The 23,520-nt window shown below is 42.4% G+C and overlaps 1 protein-coding gene across 1 annotated transcript; it reads right to left on the bottom strand.

Moving 5' to 3' along the window:
* Positions 1 to 1,041: 1,041 nt before the first annotated feature.
* Positions 1,042 to 19,436, bottom strand: mkrn1 (makorin, ring finger protein, 1). Its single transcript, XM_062382903.1, has 8 exons — positions 19,302 to 19,436; positions 18,657 to 18,788; positions 10,431 to 10,603; positions 7,521 to 7,744; positions 6,380 to 6,594; positions 5,763 to 5,873; positions 5,090 to 5,234; positions 1,042 to 3,118 (listed from the first exon to the last, which is right to left on the bottom strand). Exons 1-8 carry the CDS (start codon positions 19,376 to 19,378, stop codon positions 2,906 to 2,908), a joined length of 1,290 nt encoding a protein of 429 aa, XP_062238887.1. The 5' UTR covers positions 19,379 to 19,436; the 3' UTR covers positions 1,042 to 2,905.
* Between the last annotated feature and the right edge of the window lie 4,084 nt (positions 19,437 to 23,520).

Below are 23,520 nucleotides of genomic sequence, written 5' to 3'. Positions count from 1 at the left end.
ACACACTGTAAACAGACTGCTGTGTGTTGTCTTCCTGTTGCTAAGTGATGAAAGGTTCAGAGTTGAGAGCGGACTCTCAATATGACCAAGTAAAACTCGTTGCCATGGAAATAGAAAATACTGCACATGCATGAAACCCAAAATATCTAAAAGCTCCACTTCAGAGTATAAGCTTCATTTTAAAATTCCAAATGTGTTTTCCACAACAATTAGTCAAACAACCACCATTTTTTTTTTTTTTAACCACGATCTGGTATGGACAAGAGAGTGCAACAACTCTTTGGTTGGAAAAACCCTCGAGCTACAATGGCCCAGAGAGCTCAGCGCACTGCACATGAAAAAAACACATGCAAATTAGGGAAACAACTTTATCAATTTGACAACAGTGCGCTGCAAAAAGTCACACCATATGCAAATGCTGCCAATTGCAGAAACGACAATGGGAATGTTTCCAGGGGACCCGAAAAAGTGTTGAACCAGGCTGTAGTTCAATGCTTTGTGAGGTTCCAATAACACTAATGAGTACTAATGTCATCATAACTTGGGAGGGGGATTTTGAGATAATTATTCCAAAACAATGACATAAAAGACACAATAAAAAGCCCAGTTGAGCCAACTGGGAACTGTAGAGTTGGAAATCATTCTTTGTGACTACAAGCACAACACTATATTATGAATAAACAGTACTTTCATAAAACATATGGAGCTGAACAAGTATTTGACTCCGCCTTCAAATCCACATCCTCTGCCAGTGTCCCAATTATGATTGACAGGAGAGAAATATACATACATGGTCCATATTCATGCACCTACATCACAAAAAGCATGTTCATACAGGTACATACTTCAATAGCGTACAATACTGATAATTATACTGTCAGCTATTAATGAAATTGTCGTACACTTATGGGAATTTTGGCAGTATTGATCGTACAGCTTACAGAGGCCTAAGTTATCGGACAAATACAATCATTACAGATCTGCCAATGCTGCGTTTGGTGTAGTACCCACTTATTAAAACTGATTAGACAGCACACAGTAGAGGTTGATAATAAACTTTAATTTCAAGTTAGGATGGATGGCTGTGGAACATAGAAAACACACATATCAGTATAAACATATGCATTCCAATGGAGTTCAACGGGCTGAGACTGGCCATCAGGAGTCAGTGGATGAGCAGCCTAACAGCAAAGCTCACAATGCAAGAAGCAGAAACAGAACAAGGAGTCGCTCAGCTCCTTGACCCCGCTGCACCATCAGTCTGCTCATGAGTTTGTAGTCACAAGCATTGACCTTTGAGATTTGTCTTGTGGTAACACAGACGTCCGCAGACGCTGTGACTCAGAATAGCGAAAGGGAGAATAATTCCCTCCATCTTTATTTTGTCCATTTTGACCGACAGCAGATTGCTGATGAAAGTGGGACCCAAAAGCTACAGGTAGGAATCACAGAACGATAAAACGGATCTGAAAATCCTAACGTTAACATAACATTGGACCTTAGCTACAGTGAAATCACTTAGTATGTTTCCCAGACCAATTGAAAGGCTTTACAGAGGGTGTGCCGACAAGACGGAGGTGGGGTTCACCTGTCACACTAACAGAGGCCCTGCTAACCGAGACCCTTCAGTCACTGAGCAGCTCCTAAAACTCGTTACTCTTAAAGATAGTGTATTTTGTTCAGTAGTATTGCTGCAATACAGCTTTCAATCACCAGCGGCAGCACTGAGCAGCGCTCTATGGGCGTGAATTTTTGTTGTGGTTTTCAATGGTTGCGGATCCTTTGAATAAAACAACGTTTGAGTTTAGGAGATGAAAACAAAGTTTTAGTTGTGTTAATACATGTTTTATACAAATTATGGCAAAAGATAGGCTTTGTGTAACCCGATCATTGCTTTGTTCAGTTTTTGAAACATTTTCTTGTTATTTCTACAACTCCCAATTTTGATTTTACACGTTCATAAACTTTAAACTTAATTTCTTAAACTCAAAATAGGTTTGGCCCATATTTGTTTCAGCTATTCCAGCCAGTGAGTGTCCTCCTGACTTTCACAACCAACAATGTTTTCATTTTTCTTTGAGTAACTTATTCAATGAGCCCCTCAGTGACTACAGTGTCCCAGTAACAAAGATGGCCGCCAGATGATAAGGGCACGACTTCCCCCTGCCGCACGGTGCAAAGACACAAACCCTACATGAGTTTCACACACAGTTTGTTTGGTGAAAATGACCCAAATGTCTCATAAAAGGTTTTTTTCAAAAAAGAAAGTAAAGACCTCTATAGGGGGACACGGAAAATACTTTTCCAGTACAACATGAAAGTGATAATGGTCAATTTATTAAACATCAGCACAATATATTGGCTCTCAGCAACTTTAATAACGAAAAAAAACATTTCGGCCTTCAGAAACCGTTTTGTAAAATCTTACAACATGCCCATCACTGTTACAGTACATGGTGCCGAGTAAGTTCGAGTGCATCCTCAGAGTTTTTAGTTTTATGTACAAACACCTGGCTAGATGATAAACAAGTCAAACCCACACCCACAAATGAACTTAACAACTTTTATTAGCAATATTTGAAGAAAGTTGATTTTTCGTTTAAATCTTATATCGAGTTCACTTTGTCATTTTCTTATCTTTCCTTTTCACAGGAACCGCACAAGATAAACTCACAAGGATAGATGTCTAGAAAATGTTTAGCACGAGCGCACCGACAAGTTGGATTTTTTTTTTTTGTCCTTTTATCTTTTATCAAGTTCATTTATTAATGGCCTGCTGAAAGGCACTGCCACAATACAGAGGTTGGGGAATAAAAGCTACTGTCCATCACTCGCACAAGACAGTCCATTCTAGTGTCTAGTATACATGGGGGCGGGGAAGGGGGGGAGGAAGTGGGTGGGGCTGCTATAGGTAAATTTCATAGAAATCGTCCAGCTCCTCGTGAAACAAGTCCCATTCGTCCTCTGAGTCTGTCACCTCGTCGTCGGTTCCCGCGGCGAGCAGCATGAGGAGCATCTCGCTCAGCTCGAACGTCACCATCTCCTCATCCTCGTTGTCAAAGGAGTCAGTGCTTTCCCTCTCATCAAAGATGTCCCACAGTGGTGTTCGCCTCGAGCTCTGAGGAGGAGAGGGTCGGTCGGAAAATATGACACCAAGTCAGACATGATTCGGCTTCATTTTATGAGCGTGCGATTAAATCACGTTTTCCTGAACAAATCATTTTGAAGCCATCAGGATCTCATAACCTCTTTCAATCTAACCAATTATTAAAGTGAAAAAAGAAAAAAGACAGAAATCTTAATTTGGACTTCAGTCGCATTTTGTGTTGAGATGCGTTTCATCCATCGTAACTTTCCCCAGAACACTATATATCAATGTATATTGTATATTACACATCAAATCTCTACAGCAGACATGGGCAAAGTATGGCCCGCGGGTGTATGTGTGGTGTATAGGGCTCGAAAGGGCACATGATCTCCCTTCACTTTTTCGCCTAGCCCTGTGAGCCCTTCTGTAAAATGAGCGGATCAAGGAAACGAAAAGTGGACAATGACTGCGGAGTGTTTAACATGGAGTGGACAACAAAATACCTTTTCACTGAAGTCCAATCGAAGGCTGTATGCCTGATATGCCGAGAAACTGTCCCAGTTTTCAAGGAGTACAACATCAGCCGTCACTTTGCTACGAAGCATGCTAACTACGCTAGAAAGCAGTCAACGCAAGAATGGGCGGCTACTGCTCAGAGGTTGGGGGCTAATTTACAGACTCGGCAAAATTTTGCACCGACAAACTGCAATTCAAGAGTCACCTACCAAGGCAAGTTTTTTGGTGGCATTCGAAATAGCAAAGGCTAGCAAACCTTTCTCCGAGGCGAGTTTTTGTTAAATGCCTTGCAAATAAATGCTTTGCTACTTGTTAAAGGCCAAATCCTTTCATGTAATGATTTTTCAAAGTCATTTATATTAGTTCACAAATCTGTCAAATTTTAGAACCCATTGTGGCCCGCGGGTCAACAAGTTTGCCCACCCCTGCTCTATAGGATAAAAGTGCCTGTCCAAATTCCACAGATACTCCCCTCTCTCTCTAAGCAGTACCCAAGGCTAGGTTATAGATAAAGGGCCAACCAACATTGTAGCGTCTAGGGACTTTCATATCTAACTCAGGTGTGCCAGACACAGAGACAACAATTTCAACTCTCACAGACTTTAACTCTTTTGCGTATTTAACCAGTGGTAAGAAGTGAGGACACAATGGGATTTAGTTATGCCTGCTTAAGGCTTAACTATCCAGTAGGATGCAAACACCTACATGTAAGATAGAGAGTGACAGTAATTCTAGACATTCATTGATGAGCTGTCTGAATGGGGGACGCAGGGTGAGGGAGATATATGGGGATTCTGTGGGAGACCTCTTCAGACTGGGGGGTGACCATTGCTTGTTACTCTGTTAGCGTTTGTGTATTGTTTCACCTTCTGGTCTCCTTGATGCATCAAGTCTACATAAAACCTTCTGATAAGACATCAACTGCTGCCTGAGTTCTCCTTTCACCAGATTCCAGAAAGGTTCCATAACAATTAGGAAGACTACTTCTTAGAAAATTAAGTGATGACGAATTGAGGCGATTCACATGTGACTAATGTGATATGAAGTCTTGTGATCTACCTTATTAGAACTAATACAAATTTTGTGATGCAATTTCACACAACCTCAAAGGAATCAACTGTTACATTTATATATTCAGTATTGAGGCTGCAGCTTTAGGGGACTGGACACTGGTCAGTGGTACATATGTTATAAATGTGTTGCCAATACTGACTCAATACATAAAGTAAGACGAAACTTAGTCTAGATTCTAAAAATACAGACTATTTGAAGTAAAGTAGTATTTATTACAGGGTTCTCCTTTTTTCTTGCACGCCAGAAATGTTCCTGTTTTTCTCGTCATCCAGCAGAGGGTGCCACAGTTAAAGAGGTGTTGTTATGGTTGTTACCACTAGAGGTAAATATAATTAACGCCCCCATGATTAAAAAAAAAAAGATATACTATTTGAAACCATCTAGGTAAAGCTAATGTACGGGGTCAATTACCCGGTTTCTGCTGTTAGAGCCCGTCTGTCTACGCTGGGGTTGAGCTTCCTCCAGTCGCCCGTCAGGGAAGGCGTGCTTGTAGAAGCAATTTGAGCCGAAGGGGCATGTTCCACGGCCCTCGTCAAAGTATCGACACAGTTTGGTCCTGCAGGGTACAAACCAGAGAACACACACATCAGTTCAGATCGTCTCAAAAATAAATCACAGACACACACCAATCAAGCAACGGAGATCGGTCATTAGAGTCTTAAGGAGGTGAAACAGTTCTCTGTGGAGCTTTTTTGGGATTGAATGAGGGCAACATTTCAGAGTGAAGGTCTGCACTGGACAGGTTTTTCTTCCCACCGTTACTGCCCACTCCCACAGATTCACCAGCCCACTCCTGTATGACTCTGAGCACATCCACCCACAACAGCTTTCTACTCAAAATCTCTCTGCTCCATGCTGCAGGGAGATTGGAAATTGCTGACACTCAACTGTTTAGTAGAACAGCGTCAGAAGACCAGATTGGAGATGAGATAACAGCGAAATTCCTCTTTTTATTAAAGGCAAAGAGAAATCTGCTTCTGTTTTCATAAAAGATGAGGAAAAACTGCTACAGAGAGGCAGTGATACTGCTTTTGACATAGGAACATGTACTAAATATATGGAGTATAGAAAATGGTCTGTGTACCCCATGCCGTCCTTGTATTTCTGGATGAGTTTCTGCTTGTCCTCCTTATCTTCCACCCAGTACTCGCTGGGGATGACAAAGTTGGACGTGATTCGACACTCTGGGCAAGACCTGCAGACAAAAATCAAAAAGTAAGGTGACCAATAACATTATAGTTAGGACATCCGCAATACAAAATGTCCAAAAGAACTTACACTGCTGCTTTGCAAAGTAGTACCAGTATCACAGAGAAATAACCACTAAAATCGTGGCCTCAAATCAGGATCAATAAGATTTTAATTCTAATATGATGTTCAGAAAATTATTTCAATTCCTGCAGCTGCTCATTAATATTTTGTAAGTTTGAGACAAGCCGTGCATGATGTCTTAGTCTTGGGGCCTTTAACACATTCAAGAAGCGAGAGGGGGGAAAAACTGCTCATAATATCTATTAGACAATCTTCTTTGAAAATCGACCAGATATAGATTTTGAAAGTATTTACCAGTTCGTCTGAGAGCAACGGAGCCCACAGTCTACCACAGAAATGAAGACACTTCAGTCTTTCAACTGACAAAAACTAAGTATTTCGGAGAAAGACCTCTTCCCAAACCCTCACTGTCAAGAACAAATGACTCACTTGATGATTTTGCTCTCAAACTGCTTGGCACTCCTCCACTTGCGAATGCACTTTAGACAGTAGCAGTGGCTGCAGTTGCTGAGGATGCCAAAACGGCGCTCGCTTGGGTTGGCCTTCTCAAACACCACCTCCATACACACACCGCACATCATGTCCTTGCTGCGCTGGATGGCAAACGAAATCTCCATGTCTTTCTCGTGGGCCTCGATGCACGCCTAGGGGAGGGAACAGTTCAATCATCAACACCCAAACCTGATCAATCTGAATTTAATTCAACCTCAGATATTTTATTAAACTTCTTACAGATTAGACTGTGTTATGTGCTTCATGTATTTGAAATTAGACCATTGTATTGACACAGCTGTGGTCCTTGTCAGGCAACCTCAAGTTATCGTGCGGCTCAACATCATCCAGCACCACTGCATTTACCAGGATAATACATGTAAAGCACTCATTCCCTGCAGATGACTTTGTGATGACAGTGGCTTTAAGCTAATGTTTACCATGCAATCAAAGAGAGAAGAATGCAGTAGAACATGGTGATGAGGCAGCCATCTCTGAATGTAGGTAATGTGTTAGCGATGCTACATTAAGTTGCAAACTTGTAATTAGACCTAGCATTGCTCGGCGGAAGTAGAAAAACTGATATCTAGCCACCATTGTTGTAGTTTCTGGCACATGTTCTTTACACAAAGCAACAGAGGGCATGCCCAAAGTAAGTTGCGAGGATTCACACACTGATAAACAGAAAGATTGTTTTTCTTAATCTGCACTTTGGAAGATGTTTGTAAAAATCTCTGTTCTAATGACTCAAAATAGTTCAGGTCGTAGCCCAAGGTGATTTGTGAGAGAAGCACCTGCGCTCTGTATCTGCAGTTTAAACAACTCCAAAAGAGTCAGAAGTCAATTCAAGCATTCACTTGCTCTTCAAAAACGCAGCTTCCTCACAGAAAAGTTAACACGAGGATGAATAGATGAGGAAATGTGTCAGTTCTATTATTTCTGCTTTATACTATAACCCCCTCCCTCACCCTCTAATAAATCCAAGGACTGCAGGATACGAATGGCAGCAGGACAATGAAGTCCCCTGACCGGCATTGTTAACGTGAATGCACCACGAGGCTCTGTGTGTAAGCGTTACCTTGGTGTGCTCTGAGCGCTGGTTGCTGTCAGTGGGGTGGAGCACCTGAAGGCCACACATATCGCAGACATCGCCGTGGAGATAGGCACAGTTGATCCCGTAGCGGCACTCTCCGACAGCGGCGTACGGACAGAGCTGCTTCCTCCGCCGTTTGTTGTCCTGCGCCGTGTCGCTGTCGAACTCCTCGATGAGCGGGCCGGAGCTCTCCCCGTTCACCTGCTCAGCTGGACAAGAGCGACGAATCATCATCATTAGAGACAAACACTGTCTGCTTGACAAACATTTATTCATGATTTTTTGCCGACGAGGAAAATTTGATCTGAACACACAACTTCCCGAACTTACCCCTCTGCGCTCAACTTTTATCTGGCGCACAGACAAGCCTCAAAATCCAAGTGAAGCTGCATTTCCACGAAAGCTTAAATTTCCCCAGGGACTAAGAACCTTTTACACAATATGGGCCCTTTAAAAAGGTGGGGACTGTCTCTCTCAACATGCCTGATTGATTGAGTTTTCACGTGATCATCCCTTGCTGAGTTCATTAGATCGGTTTCTTGACTATAGGTCGAGAAGTTCAGATATGCTTTGTAAATAGTAGCCATCTCTTTTTGATCAACAGCAGCCTGAATTCCCTCTATGTGAACCACAGTTGTAGTATTGCATCATCGTACTTTTGACGTCTTCTTCGTGTTATGGACATTAGTGTATTGTCGGTGTCTCAATCGTGAACTGGCTAAATTTGCCCATTCTTTCCTGGTCTTTATTAATCATTAAAAAAAAGAATGATAATAATAATAATAATAATTATAACTTTATTTGTATAGCACTTATCTAAACTAGGTTACAAAGTGATTCACACAAAAGTCCATGTCAAAATGAAGAATCGATTGTAATAAAAGGTATTCTGTTCCGTCCAATTTAAGAGCCCGGTCACCTTGGGTAGCCAGCCTTGACCTAGGGACAGCCATCAGGGACAGGCTGGCCGATCTCAGGTTACGATAGAGAGTCAAGAGCTGTGAATTGTATGCTGGGGCGAGCCCATAGAGAGCTTTAAAAGTTATAAAAAACAATCTTAAAATATAACCTGAATTGAACTGAACAACTGAAGGGACACAAGAATTGGCGTGATATGAGCCCTATGGTTTGTTTTGTTATAATACGAGCAGCAGCAAAAAACAGGCATGCATTTGTTTTTCTAGGTCAGGGAGAGAAAGAAACAATTTGATTTTAGAAATGTTTCGTAGATGGAAGTAAAAGGATTTAATTATTTGATTAACATGTGTTTTGAAGTTCAGATTAGAATCAAATGTGACACAGCTAATTGAACAAATTGAAGTTGTCAACAAAGCCGAGGCAGTGCCCTGACCAGGCGAACTGACTATTATGACTGAGGATTCTGCTTAAGCGCCCAACTCCGCGGCCCAGTGTGGGGATAGGACCGGAGATAAAGACAGATTTGCCACAAGTTTTAAAGAAAATGAAAAGTTGTTCAAAATCCGTCTTGTGAGCTCAGACTGCTGATGAGCCGTGTCGTTGATTCCCACAGGAACTATCACTCTGGTTATGGACGGAGGGAGTGAGCGCAATAACCCCGGGAGATTTCCAAGGATGACTGGGACCGTAGCTCCGGGGATGCAATGAGTGACTCCATTGAAAAAAACAGACTTTCCTAATTATGGAATCGCCCACTATAAGTGTTTGAGGGGAAAAAGAGGGCGGGAAGAACGCTGTGCTTGGCAGGAGTGAGCCTGAACTGCCTCCACGCTGTCTGTGGATGCCACTGATCAAGGGGTGAATGTGTATGTGAGGCAGATGAGGAGGGCGCGACCTCTGACTTGAACAAAGGAATATTTCCCGATTCTGGACAAGGAAGAGATCCAGACAGTCGGGGCACAGCCTCTTCCAGCCTCCTACGACGGTGTGAGGATGTGACTTGTGATGGGGGTCGCTGAGTTTGCTTTGGCGTGAGTCGCTTAGTTACAGGAACACTGATATCCAATGGAGGGAGGAGGGGCTCTAGGCAAACCGGTGCTGTTTTCAAAGAATGATCCCGAGAGGGGAGATCAAGTGCCACAGATCGGCTGGATGTGTCAGAGAGTCATCAGACAAGGCAGTGAAGCGGTTGGAAAGATTGAGTGGGGGTGGTGAGAAAACCTCACAAGAGTCCCTCTTGCAATTGCGGACTACGACCTCAGACCAAAGCGGCTGGTGTTTTGGGGTAGGGAAGGATCAAAGCCGGGGACACGTAGAGGGCTCATGCCTTGAGTATTTTGGTCTACTCATCAATGAAGCTGCTCAAGACAGAGTCTCTGTTCCGCAGCTCATTCGAAAGCCACCGGATGTCCTCCTTAAAGTCAGCAATCTTTCAGACCTCGTCAGAAACACACAACGGTTTGCAGGAGCCTTTAAGTTTATTGAAAAAGGCAAGTTTGGTCAGAAGGCAACTTCAACCAATCTTTACACTTTAACATGGTTGTGAAGTCTGGTCTGCAAGCTATGTGGCATCATTTAAGTGACATTAAGGCCTCTTGTTCAGCTGACTTGAGTACAGCCCACAGGAGAAAAAATAAATGATTGAGTTTTAGTTCTAGCTGTTGACCAAAACTAGACAAATATTATTGCCATTAGCTTTTATTTGCTGATTCTTCAATTTCCCTGCCACCACAGATTCATAGTCTATTCCCACCAAGACAATGATGCTCACAGTCAAACTGGAGCCCTTGACACATCATTATAGGTAAGTTCACAACATACCATATGATAGGATTTGGATATGTGATGTGAACAGCTGCCTGGTGGCTGTGAATTGATGTCACAAATGGGAAAAATTGGTTTGTTTAATTTAGTAAAACACAAGGATCGAATAGGGACATCGTGAAAGAGTTGGTGTAACCAATGCTAGTCACTCACCCCGTCCACAGTACGGCTGTCCAGGAACAAACTCAGCAGCGTTGACCCAGTCTTGTGCCCCTGTGCCAGGTGTTGGCTCACTGGGTTCTGGGTCTGACGGGCCGGCGGAGGGCAGCGGCAGCATCTGCGGTGTTGACGGCTCCTCGTTTTTTGCCGGTTTACAGTGTTCAAACCTGAGAAGTCACACAGGACCGGGTTTGTTTAACTGAAAATAATTGACCCTACCCAAATCACAAACACAGCGAAGCTACAATCACAGTAACGATACGGGGCGGAAGGAGAGGAGCTCGATTTCAAAACAGTTTAACCTAAGTTGATAACTGACGGTACAAAATCGTCATTTTGAGGTACTATATATGTGCAACCCAGGATAACTGAGTCTACTACTTCAAACTAACAGCACAATCATATGAACCAGGTCATTAGCACACTAGTTTGTGGTGCTTACAAGATACCTTAATAACATAAGGTATGCATAATGTTAGTCGGCTGCAGACTAGGGATCCATCGTTACTCGAGTTAGTATGGATAGAGATTTATGTTTAACTACACTGTAGCAGTATGGATGTAGCCCAAGTTGAAGTCGTAGACATTGCAGTTTCTTCAGTACAATACACACACTGAGTCTTACAATATTACTTTTAACAATTTTACATTTGTATGATAACCATTATCAAGTTGGTAACAGCCAACACACGTCCATTGGTTATTGTGCTCAGACTCAATACTATGTTTTCTTGGAAAGCATGAGTCCCTGCTGTCCATTTTTACCATCGAGTTCCCATCTGTCAACTGAAATTTGATCTCCTCCAGGTAGCCACCATCCGTTTTGCAGGAAACTGCACACAGCTCAGACACTAGTTGCTCAATTGGCATTTAGCTTATAGACCAAAATACTATTTTGTTCATGTTGTCTTACTGCTTATTACTAATTCGAAACAAGTTGGATTCAACACAGTGATGTACACTACTTGTTAATGTTACTGTAGCTCCACTCCACAGTCATTACTGTGCAGACTCAGGCTCTAAATGATATCCCTAGAGGCAAGATGGCAGCATCCGTAATGGGAGATATTTTTGGCTTCACTTTTGCAAAGTGCGAAGAAATAGAGACACGCTGCCCATCTTTACTGACAGTCTCTGACTATTGAAAATGGCAGTTAGCAATACCTGGACATAAAACAGCAGGCCTAGAGGCACATTGGAAACTACCTCACATCTCTTCTCTCATTTAAACTAGTCACTACAGTACACGATCCAGTATGGACATCACCTCAGATATCCCCTACACTCGCACTGATATTGGCAGTCTTGGGTTCAGATATTATGCACCTTTTAAATGGAATGAGCTGCAATGTGTACCACGGCTGCAATCTTACATTCCCTTGGTGATTTTAAAACTTTGTTATCAGAGGTTTTTCATGATTCTCGTAATTGTTTGAATTAGTCCTTATTGTGTTATTTGTATTTATTCACTCCTTTGTATTTATTTACTGGTTGGGAATGTTCTGTTTTAAGGTCTCTCCTGATAAAGAGATTTAAAATCTCAATGAGAGAGTGCAAGCTTTAACAATAACAAGCAGTGCAGTGTGCATTTTGTTTTGCAACCTGCAAGTAAAACTCTGCCTGATCTGTGCCTTAGACTTCATTGACCCTTCAGTTTACGGACACAGAGGACAAGGACAACTCCAAGATACTGGACTCAGTCTGACCTTACGTATAAGAGTCTGTTCAGACTAGAGCCTTATTTTAGGCTTGATAAGATGTCTGTCAAAGTTTTCAACTGTACATTCCAGCGCTTTGAAGTTGACAGAATATATTGGTTTTCCTCGTCCCACTGTAAATAATAGGCATGCAGCTGGAATGTAAACTGGCATTTCCTGGGCTGGGCTGTTTTTAGGTGTAGGTTGATCTCCACAGTGTCTCGCTGTGCAGAGGATAACAGTTTCACAACCTGAGACAGACACAGTATCCTTCAGTAGCCACGGCAAAGATATTAGGAGGCACAGAGTGCGACGTTAGGTCACAGTTGACAGTAAAGAACATGGGCAAGATAAAAGCACATGATTAAATTTGTCTGCATATGACAATGATATAAATCCTTGAGAGCTTATACTGGGTGACTATTTTTACTGTGATCACAATCTATTTTGAATAGCCTTAGGCTGAAAGATAAGGATAAAACTATAATATTCTAATGAGGAAACCTCAGTGAAGAATTCGTAAAATAGCTTAAAAATAAAAATGTCTCTTTCAGGACCCTCACATACATGGGCTATGGGTGAAGGTGTTTATGGTTTTTCAGACATTACAAAATAAAATGCTAGTTATGTGAGATTTATACTCCTTTTGGAATGCGTGTGAAATGGTGGGATAGGTTTGTTAGGCCGCTGGCACAATTTTTACAACTGAAATAGATGAGGTGAGCATGAAGAAAGCCATCGTACCTCCATCTTTAGCTCTGTTTTTTTTTTTTTTTTTTTTTAATCATTATGTATTACACAATTATCTGTGGTACTTTCATGATAAATGATGCATACCTTGCAAATATGAATAACTTTATATAGCCCAATACATCAGTTGAATCAAACCAATACATCCTTGTTGCTAAAAACTACAAAGCACAAGTTCTAATATTCAAGCCAGTGCTAGCAGCTCAAAAGCAGACCACTCCACTCCTCCTCCTCCTCCTCAGTCTCGCTGCTCCATTATTCTCCACCCAGCCCCTCGCCTACGTCTTTGTTGTGTCATCTCAAGTACTGCAGGTGACGGGAGCCTGCCACCCTGTGAGGCAGCCATAGCTACCTCTTCCAGCAGCTGACACTGTTAAAGCCTTGCTGCATGAGGAGTATTACTACAGATTTTTTGACAGACGTGAGCTCCCACCCCTGACTTTGGCCTTTTCTTATGGGTTGGAAGGGTGCAGCTCACTAAGTGACTTCAGAAGGAAACCCTTAACGGCACCTATCCACATATATGTTCGGGATAATATTTAAAAAAAAATAATATTAGAACGTTACATACTGTTCCGTTGCATAATGTACATGATATCTGCGACATAAAGCAGGTATGTCAGATGATGACTAACAATTTCCTCTCGGTTGACGTGTGTTAATCTATGGCTCACGTAATTTGAGGACAGCTGACTACAGCTGTTACCTGACTCCTCTTGTTATTATATGAACCAATCTATTACTGCAACAAACCACCAGGTTGAGCTTTAAAAATGCAAGTAAAGCAGACAAACTTTGATCAAAGTTTATCTCATGATGCAGACAGTCGACAAACATAGAACAACAATACACCTGCTTCACTGTGAGTATTGTGCTTTTATGGAGTCAGAGGCTGAGGCACAATTAATATAATGAGGCTACATAGGGAAAAAAGCTCATAATCACACATGCAAACAAACAGATATACACACACATGGCTCCCACCCATTAAGCTCCTACTGTCAATAATCCTGCACAGCATACACACACACACACAGTTTCAACTAGAGCTGCCATAGAAGCATATACCTCCACCAACAGCCCCCTTATATTAAAAACAAACCTTATAGCTAAGGCCACATTACGTTCATCAGCTAATGTCGGTGGTAGTTACAGAATTCTAGTCCTGTTACTAAACATAGAGCAGCTGGAAAAAGCTTATACCCCTACATTAACCACATATTAATTATCTCGACCCAGATTCATATTTGCACGAAATCGCACATCTTCATCCACACCAACCCTCTGATTGTGTCTGAATTTTTCCCATTGAGATTCACACACATTTGCCATATCTCACAATGTCAAACAAAAGTGAAAAGAAAAGCAGAGAAACAAAGCAACGCAGAGGAAACAGAACGTCCTTACTGAAGGTAATTACAGACCTGACAGGTCTGCAGGCAAAACAAGCTAGAAAGGATAATGTCAGCTAGCTAGCCAGCTAACATCATTGATTTGTTGTTGAGATGACTGATGTTGGTCGATAGTGAAATTAGTTTGTAACTAACCTCATCAGTCATCTGCTTTGTATATGAGACTTCCAGCACTAACAGGAGGATAGGGTCTGGGGCACAGGAGGGATAAGAGTACAGGAAAGGTCTGGATGGTGCAGGCTATTTACTGCACAGCAAGTCACCTCTATCTGATCTTACTAAAACATTCCATTGTGTAATATTACCGGTAATACCAACAGTTTAACATTTTGTTTACTGTGGTACTTTAGTTCTGGTAAGAAAGATTTTGTATGGAAGGCATGAATGACAGTAACGAATGCTGTTTTCACTGTGAAACACTGCCTGCGTTTGTTGGTAATTTCAAAAATTTTGAACTCAGTCAATTAAATAATTATGGGTTTTGGATGCAACATGCAGTAACGCACTCAGAGTGCAGTGGCAGATATGTGAAGTAAGAAATAACATTATGAATGCTTGACCAGAGTAAACTGTTGTCAGTACTTGTTTGCTGGGTTTTGACAGACACCCGAAACATGACAGGTCTGTATACATAATGGTAAATGGTAAATGGATTTGTATTTATATAGCGCTTTTCTAGTCTTGATGACCACTCAAAGCGCTTTACAGTACAGTTTTACATTCACCCAATCACACACACATTCATACAGTGCATCTATCCCAGCACTTTGTTATTCTATGGGGGGCCATTCAGGGTTCAGCATCTTGCCCAAGGACACTTCGGCATGCAGATTGTTCAGACTGGGGATCGAACCGCCGACCTTCAGGTTGGAGGACGACCACTCTACCCATCAGCCACAGCCGCCCTAACAATGTATTGTCACGGTTGGGAAAATATAATTCGATCAGTTTCATTTGTCATTACTTCTGAAAGTCCCAGTTTGTTACAAGTAGAGTTCCACACACGCGTGCTTTTTAATAACTATGCAGATTAAATTACTAATCTTAAAAATGCATCCTTAAAATAATTGAAACGCTGCACTGCTCATTTCAAACCAGGTTTTTTTACCTGTGCACAACCATTCCCTGCCTCAAGATAGCAATGTATCAACAGTGCATTGGCTTACGTCTCGTTTAAAAAAAAACGTGCCCATGCATGATCATATGCGTGCAAGTGCATTTGTTCATATTTAAACAATGTTGGTGCTGAACTGGAAGATGTTCATAATGTTAAGCGCTGCTTTGCATGGGTGCCAAACAAGGCCTGTAAGCACATCCTATAACTGAAAGCAGAACATGAAGCAAACAGCTTTGTCTAGTATAATAATAAAATAATTTAAATCGATCACAATGTTGAGAACTGCAGGGTTATGAACTTCGACTGACTTTTCTGAATCAAGAAATAATCTTTGATTAGAGAACTGCGCTGCATCTTGGAATGGAGACATCTACACACCTCTAGCTGCTGACTAATTGGACTAATTCTCTGGTTTTCATCTTCAAACTTTATGTGGTTTACTATTGAATTGTTTATCACAATGCACTTGTTTTTCATTTACATTTACAATTTTGTATGAACACAGAATAAACCAAATTGTTGTGTATTCTTTCCTGTTAAACATACTGTTACAGCTTCCTGTCAGAGTTTTTAAAGAAAACTTTGTTCACATATATGAAAAGAAGCGTAGTTATGTATTTAATGAAGCCCAAGGGAATACTGCATTTCAGTTACCCTTCAGAATACTTTTCTTTTGTAGGTTCCAAATAATTAAGTCCAATAAATAACCTTCACACTCTCCCATCTCCATCCCACAGTGTCATGTTTTTTATTTTTTTTCTATGAGCAACTTGGTCATGCACAGTTTGTCATGTGGTGTTTTTCAGACATTTTTCTTATCGGGCAAATGAAAAGTGAGGAGCGTTACAATGCAACTACTCCTGCTGATACACAGCAGAACCATTGTGATGACCTCAAAATATATATTCTCCGGACATTATAGTATAATAAATGGAGCACAATGAGAACAGACCCTCAGCTGTCTGCATTGAGCTTTCTGTATGAGCGACCTCGTTATAGAAAGCAAAGTCAAGTCCATGGCTATAATACAGCATGACTAACAGCCTATGACAGCCTGTGCACACAGTCATACAAAAGGAAGACCCAGCACTATCTCTCCTTTAGCTTCCTCCATGATGGCGAGCACCATCGCAACCCACTGTTAACCAGTCTGTTCCCAGGGAGAAGGGAGGGGAGGAGGGCCGCCGGAGTTACGCATAAATAAATGAGCAAGGAGGGTGCAGCAGTGGAGTGAACCTGGGGAACCCAGCAACAGCACAGAGGGAGGGAGGAGGAGCGAGGGGAGGGGGGGGGGGGGGGCGTGCAGCTCAAAGAAAGAAAACAGGAGGGAAACAGAGAATGTTATGCAATTGCCATGCAGGCTGCAGTGCACTCTGTCTGGCCCTGGGGCTGCAGAGAGAGAGAGAGAGAGAGAGAGAGAGAGAGAGAGAGAGAGAGAGAGAGAGAGAGAGAGAGAGAGAGAGACAGAGAGAGAGAGAGAGAGAGAGAGAGAGAGAGAGAGAGAGAGAGAGAGAGACACCAAGACAGAGTGTGAGAGAGAGAGAGAGAGAGAGAGAGAGAGAGAGAGAGAGGCACCGAGACAGAGTGAGAGAGCGAGACAGAGCCAGTCACAATAGATCGAGCTCGGGGAATTCAACCATAATAGACCCCCACACTGAGAGCTTTTCTCAGGACCCATAATACAGGCAGCCGAGCCCCATGGGGTTCACAGACATAATGAGGACATCTTCCTCGCTGCAGTTCCATCACAATGATGGAGGAATGTGACTTATCAACACAACAACAACAGCAGCAGCTTAGTGCTTTATACACTCAGCTGTAGGCTTTCTAAAGGCAACATACCAACTATTGAGGAAAAATGATCAAGTGTGTGGGTGACTAATGCGTGCCTGGTGAAGTTGGGGTGGTCCTTCAAGTGCCCTGGTAACTATAGGGATGCTGGTGAAGCCAGACATGGAGCAGACGCTGTCTGAACCAGCTGGCTGCTGCTGTCTGGGTACACTCAAGCTTGACAACAGAGCTAATCAGTTTCTCAGAGGACCCGCACAGCTGAATGATTGAGCCCCTTTACTATACATCTACACTGATGAATATATTCAAAACACGCCGCAGTGCTCTAGATTTGTGAGGAAGCCACAAGTCAACAAAGGCCTAGTCCTCGTGTGGAGACAAAGATCCGTCTGCAGGGATGGCGATGTTTCCTCTGCGAGACTGAACACTGTGTCTGCTTTTTTCTCACTGATAAGTCTGTAGGCACACATGCAATGACAGCATATCTGACATTGAAAAAAAAAAAAAACATGATGTTCACGGACCAAGATTACCTTAAAAAGGCATGTTGTAAATAACGCACACTGCACAACGTGCCTTGAAGTGAATACTTGGCTGCATGTGTTTGAAGCTCTCAAGACAAAAAGCTAAATATTCACCGGACACAAACATGCATTTAAATGAGTTGTGTGCCAAAACAAGGGTGTAAATAATGTGGACGTGAGTAATAGAGAATCTATTTTTATGTCTTCTTGACAGAGAGATGTCTTCCTACCTCCTACATTTGACAGAGTTGAAGACAATGATAATTCTGTTGATTATGCATCTGTTTATCAGATTTTTTTTTAAACGTGTGCTTGATGATATCGCGACAAACCTCACGACAGATTTTCCACGCTCGCTTTCAATGTCAAACAAACCCCAAACCAACCTCAAGTGCCATTCTGCTCTTTCAGGGCGCACAAGGACACAAGTGTTGCCATCCTGTGTGTGAGTCACCGGTTGTGTTTCATCAGCATGGGTTCATCATGCACTGTACTACAAGTGTTGTCCTGTTCATTTCAGCTTCAGCTACCAAGCGCAAATACGCCTCCACCAGCTCTACACACACTGAAGTCAAGCTTGTAATATTTCAGAATGTGCAATTTCACCAAGCTGTAACGCCACAGTGGCGGGTGATTCAACTTCCTTGGAGCTACAAGCGAGTCGGTGCAGACGCAGACCAACTAAAGGTTCACCTCAGGAAGGAGCAGTCTCGGGTGTCAGCTGCACTTGAGGGGCAGAACTGCAACCCCTCTCGGGAAGCCCTGCCAGCCGAGCTGCTGCGCTGTCACTTGGCCCGAGAGCACGGCCACTTTTAGAAAAGGGAAGTTGTCATGCACCACCACTGACAGCTCCAAACCTTGTATAGATACAGTTGCCTTATTCTATCAGCATATTTGGCTTTTATCTAAGTGTGTGTGAGTGTCTTTACCTGCAACGGTCCCCAAACACACAGTTTCCCTTCTGGAAGAACTTGCAAATCATGGCTGCGGGTTGGCTGCTGGTCAGATCGTGGGAATACCGGCAGTTTTCTCCCTCTTTGCAGAGTCCGTGCATGAAATATCTGGAAAAAAGGGCAAACACAAATTTAACCCAACGCGTCTTTCTCACAGCGAGAGGAAGCGATGGCAGTGCGGTCTGAATGTCGATTTTCACGTTTCTCAGGGGGAGCAGAGGCTGATAATCGTGGCGCGGTGTCAACAAACAATTGGGTCTCGTGAGGCCAGCTAACCGAGTCTGGATGTGACAACCCCAGCAGGTGCCAGTGTGGAAGTCAGAGTGGAGCTGGGTTTTTAATGGTTTTGATTTGGTTGTGACAGCTGTAACAGACAAACCCGGCGCCAGTGTTGACATGCCTGCTAACCGTGTTTGTTATCCCCGACGAAGCTAGTGGCCGTTGAGCTGCCACTGCAGACAAAACACACACACACACACAGGAGTGGAGCTAAGGCACCGAGCTAACAGCTGAGTCCCCAGGACGCCGCTGACAGGCGCCCGTCGCTCCGCTGACAAAACCACCGCGACACGGACGTGTCTTTGTCCCCAACGGCCCGAGCGGACGCCCGCGCTGTCTCACCTGCAGGTTACGTGTTTGGTCCAGCCTCCTGTTACTGCTGTCGCCGCCGTGGACGCTGCTGCTGCTGCCTCCGCCATGGCTGTTTATGTTGAGGAGCAACAGCCGGATGTTCCGGACAGCTCCGCTCCGGTGTTGTGACAAAAAGAGTGATCGTCTGCCAGCAAGCCCAGTGGCGTCAGTGCGCGCGCGCGGTGTGTTAAAGTCGCATCGTCCCGTTTGTGTGTGTTTATGTGTCTGCAGCTTTTATCTGGATCAAACCGCAGTACCGTGCTACTACTACACACACGTTTGCTATATATTGTTAAATATAGTGTATATCAGATAACCAAGGTATGTATTTGTGATCACAATTGATGCACAAGAAGTGGATTTCAAACATCCACAATCTGATCCTTTAGACATGATTAGCTACTAACTTGGGCCCAGTGCAGGTAGAAATAATGCAAAGTCTTAAGGATGATGGCAAAACAATATTATTTCTTCATTTCATGTTTGACCCATCCATAAATCCAGTTAGTTACAGTTTGACCTGTGATCTCCACACTGGCATCTGACTATACAATTAACAACAGTATATGGCCTCAATTGTGATCATTCAGTTACAATGACGTTACATATCATGACAAATACATACATAAATTCATATAAAAGCAGCTGCAGACCATACACTGTGAATGGAGACGCACATAAACGGGGCAGTACAACTTTAATAGACGGCGCGCGCGCTCACGCGGACGGCGAGCAGTTTGTGGTAGACGATCACTTTTGGGCACAACACCTCCCCCGTATACGACTAGAGTCGAAGTTTGCCGAAAACCTCTCAGGTCGTCGAGTAAGTGTCCACCACGGTCATCCGCCGCGGGGCGCTGTTGCCTCCTCCAGCCGTTGTTGTTGTTTGGGCCTGATTAAATAAAACCAAAAGAGAAGAGAGTCAGAGGGTTTCAAATTAAAATGTATTTTATTTTTTACATATTTGACTATCAATAGTATATATAGTATATTTAAAATAATCAACTATTAATTCATGGAACAAAAAGGTTGCGCTTCACTTCCTAACCCTAACCCTATGTAGCCTTATTTCTTTTTCATTTCGATTATACAGTGATTGGCTCTTGACTACTCTCTTGTCGTCAATTGTAAAGCATTTGCCAGCCTTTGAGACTCATGCACTCATCAGTCATACACTGGATTTGGAATCAACACAATGAAACTTCTTATTCCAAAGTTTTGTATAGTCTACAGCAGTATACCAATACGACCTTGTTCACACGTCTGTCACAACGATACACCTATTAGCTGGCGTGAGCCTTTCCCCCTGAATTACATTAACCATGCAGAAAGCCACTGTCGTCAGCAACCTGGTTCACTGGATCCAAACCTTACCGTCAGGACTCCAAAAGAAACTTTTAGATGAAAATTTAAAACAACTGCAAAGCACAACACAGTGGTTTCATCTTGTATTGGAGTATAAAGCCACTCCAATGTGGATTTAAAGATTCACACAGGTGCATTAGAGGTTCATGCTTGTAAAGGGAACTTTTCTTTTTCATTTATTTTTGAGGAGTGGTTTAGATTAGATAGAGAGATACAAAAATTTGTGGAAAACTATTCTGAGACACAACAACAATTTCATCAATTTCGTTTTAATTGCAATAACATATGAGTACTGTAGCATGCTAGGCTACTTTCCTATATATATATATATATTATGTAGATTATGTACATTATCAGCATTTTGTTCCTATTGCCCCTTTAATATGTTTCATTCTCTTTTCTACCTCATTCTGACCTACCTGGTGCTGTAACACCTGCATTTCCCTGAGTTTGATCTTACCTTATCTTATCTGGGCGAGCACAGACTTACACAAACATATTATTTAGTATGAGTCATGATTGACACTCCAACAGGCACTCCTCCTGTCTCTGATTGGAGGTTTAGAAAACGAGAGCATTGTATTCTTCCAAATCGCATGAAAAGCAGTAGGTTGAGCCAGAGGAGCACATTTTGGTAAGAATTTGAGTATGCTAAAGCCCATTCATTTGGCTAAAAAATAATAATAATAATCCTTAAAATTTAAAAAGGGTTAGGGTTAGACTGTCTGTCAGTGCCTGTCAGTACTCGGGCCTTAATAATAATAATAATTACAATTTCAATAGGGCCTCACCCCGTCCCACTCTGTTCGGTGCTTGGGCCCTAATAATAAGAATAATCCTTACAATTTCAATAGGGCCTCACTGTCTGTCAGTGCCTGTCAGTGCTCGGGTCCTAATTATGCTGTAAGTTATGTCAGTAGATGTTCCCTTCTGCACCTTTGATGTAGTGTCTACAGTTTCTTAATTAATAAAGGGATCTGTGCTTCTTCCACTACTTACTATGGGACTGACTGGTTTTGGCTCAACGTTTGTATGTAAAATTATTCCAGTAAAATGGGTCAAGTGCAGAGTGGCAACATCACAAGCCGCAGAGCTGTGTGCCGCCTTTGCAAATATCTCATCGAAATCAACTGTGCTTCCTGACACAGGAAGCCGGACTCAGAAAGTGCTGCACTGTGACAGCAGTTTGCTGGCCTGGAGGAAGCAAAACACAAAGTGATGGATGAGAGACTCTGCCTGCAGAAGTCTGCTGCACATTAATACAGCGCATCAAGAGGTTGGAAAAGACTCCAGAGGGCCAAAAAGACGCAGGCAAGGGTGAGAGCACGAAGATGGAGGAATCAATCGGAGAGAAAGAAGGGGGACTTTCTTTACTTTCAGAAGATCACACTGAGGAGCATCTGAACATGTCTTTACATGACAACATGAAAAGGAGGGATGGAGAGTAGAGAGTAGGAGCTGTCTTCACTTGGAGACAGCCTCCGTGCAGATTTCTGGATGGAGGAATACGACAGGATGAGGGCTTCCTTCCCGACGACCAATCAAAACCAGTGTTACACAAAGGACAATGTGATCAGCATCATAGAAGGTGAAATTAGAATGAACTCAAGTAGAGCGTCAACAGGTGCAATGCTCTGGGAGAGAAGCTCAAGAGGGAGCAGAGCTGGGAGAGGAGACAGGAGGGATGGAAAAGCTGTGGGCTGACGCCATAATGAGAGTCAGATGAGGGATGCTTTTTGAAGACCTTAAAAGCACTCCTAATTAATTAATTCAAAATCAGCTATTCCATATTAATTAGAGCCTATTTGTTTTCAGGAGCACGTCTTTTGAAAGAATAAAATAAAGGCGACAATGCAAAGCATATTCTGGAGCAACAAGAGCCAAAAAAGCAGCAGTGAGGGGGAGGATGCTGCAGGCTGTTCAGCTCAGGCTGGACGGGAAAGGAGGAGGAGACAGAGGTGAAGAGAGCAAGAGAGCACGGATCTGTTCTCAAAGCATGTAAAAGAGTCAAAATATAATAAAAGATGAAGTATACAGCTACCTCTGAAGTCAAGTTAAAAATTGTTTGTTAGAGCTTGAAAATAAAATGAGAAACAGCTGCTCACTGAAACAGAGTCATCATCACTACTGATATTTCAATATAAATAATTTAATAAAAATAAATTATGGAAATACTAAATACTAAAATGTTATATATCTAGAAAAAAACGATTCAACATATTATTTACTCTGTATTGAGGTCTTGTGCTAAGAGCTTTTTTTGAGCGAATATCTCCATCTACTGTTTGTACCGACTCTCTACACCACACACCCAAATTAAAGATTGACTTTTAATAAAGTTGTATAGCATATATGTCTTTTTTAATTTAAAATAATTAAATAAATGAATGATTAAATAAATGATTAATAATTTTTTATTTAAAAAAAATCCATCCATTCATCCACCCATTCTCAATATCAATGTAACAATGAACTCAAAACCTCTCTCTCCTGGAGTGTCCTGAGGATTTTCCCTTTCTAAGGAGATTTGCCTTGATGTTTTCATCTCTGTTTGGGATAACCAACAACTCTGAGCAGTTTTTTAACAAAATCAACTTCGGCTCACTCATCTGCCTGACACAAACGTGATGGCGGTTACCGACATGAACGTAATTTACCTGCATTTGATTGATTTTGCCAATAGAAGGGCATTGGAAGTGAGGCAGTATACCTCACGTTTATTGAGAGGCCCAGTCATTCATATACTTTTATGCATGTAGACCTCGGGAAAAAAACTTTGGACCACCCTGGTGTATTGGGTCTGTTTGGTATATTTGGTAATGGGTAAAGTCGGAAAACCTTTTTC

This window comes from Platichthys flesus, chromosome 23, assembly GCF_949316205.1.
Source record: "Platichthys flesus chromosome 23, fPlaFle2.1, whole genome shotgun sequence".
Classification (NCBI taxonomy): domain Eukaryota; kingdom Metazoa; phylum Chordata; class Actinopteri; order Pleuronectiformes; family Pleuronectidae; genus Platichthys; species Platichthys flesus.
Note: the sequence above shows the minus strand (reverse complement) of the source record. Positions and strands in the feature narration are given on the sequence as shown.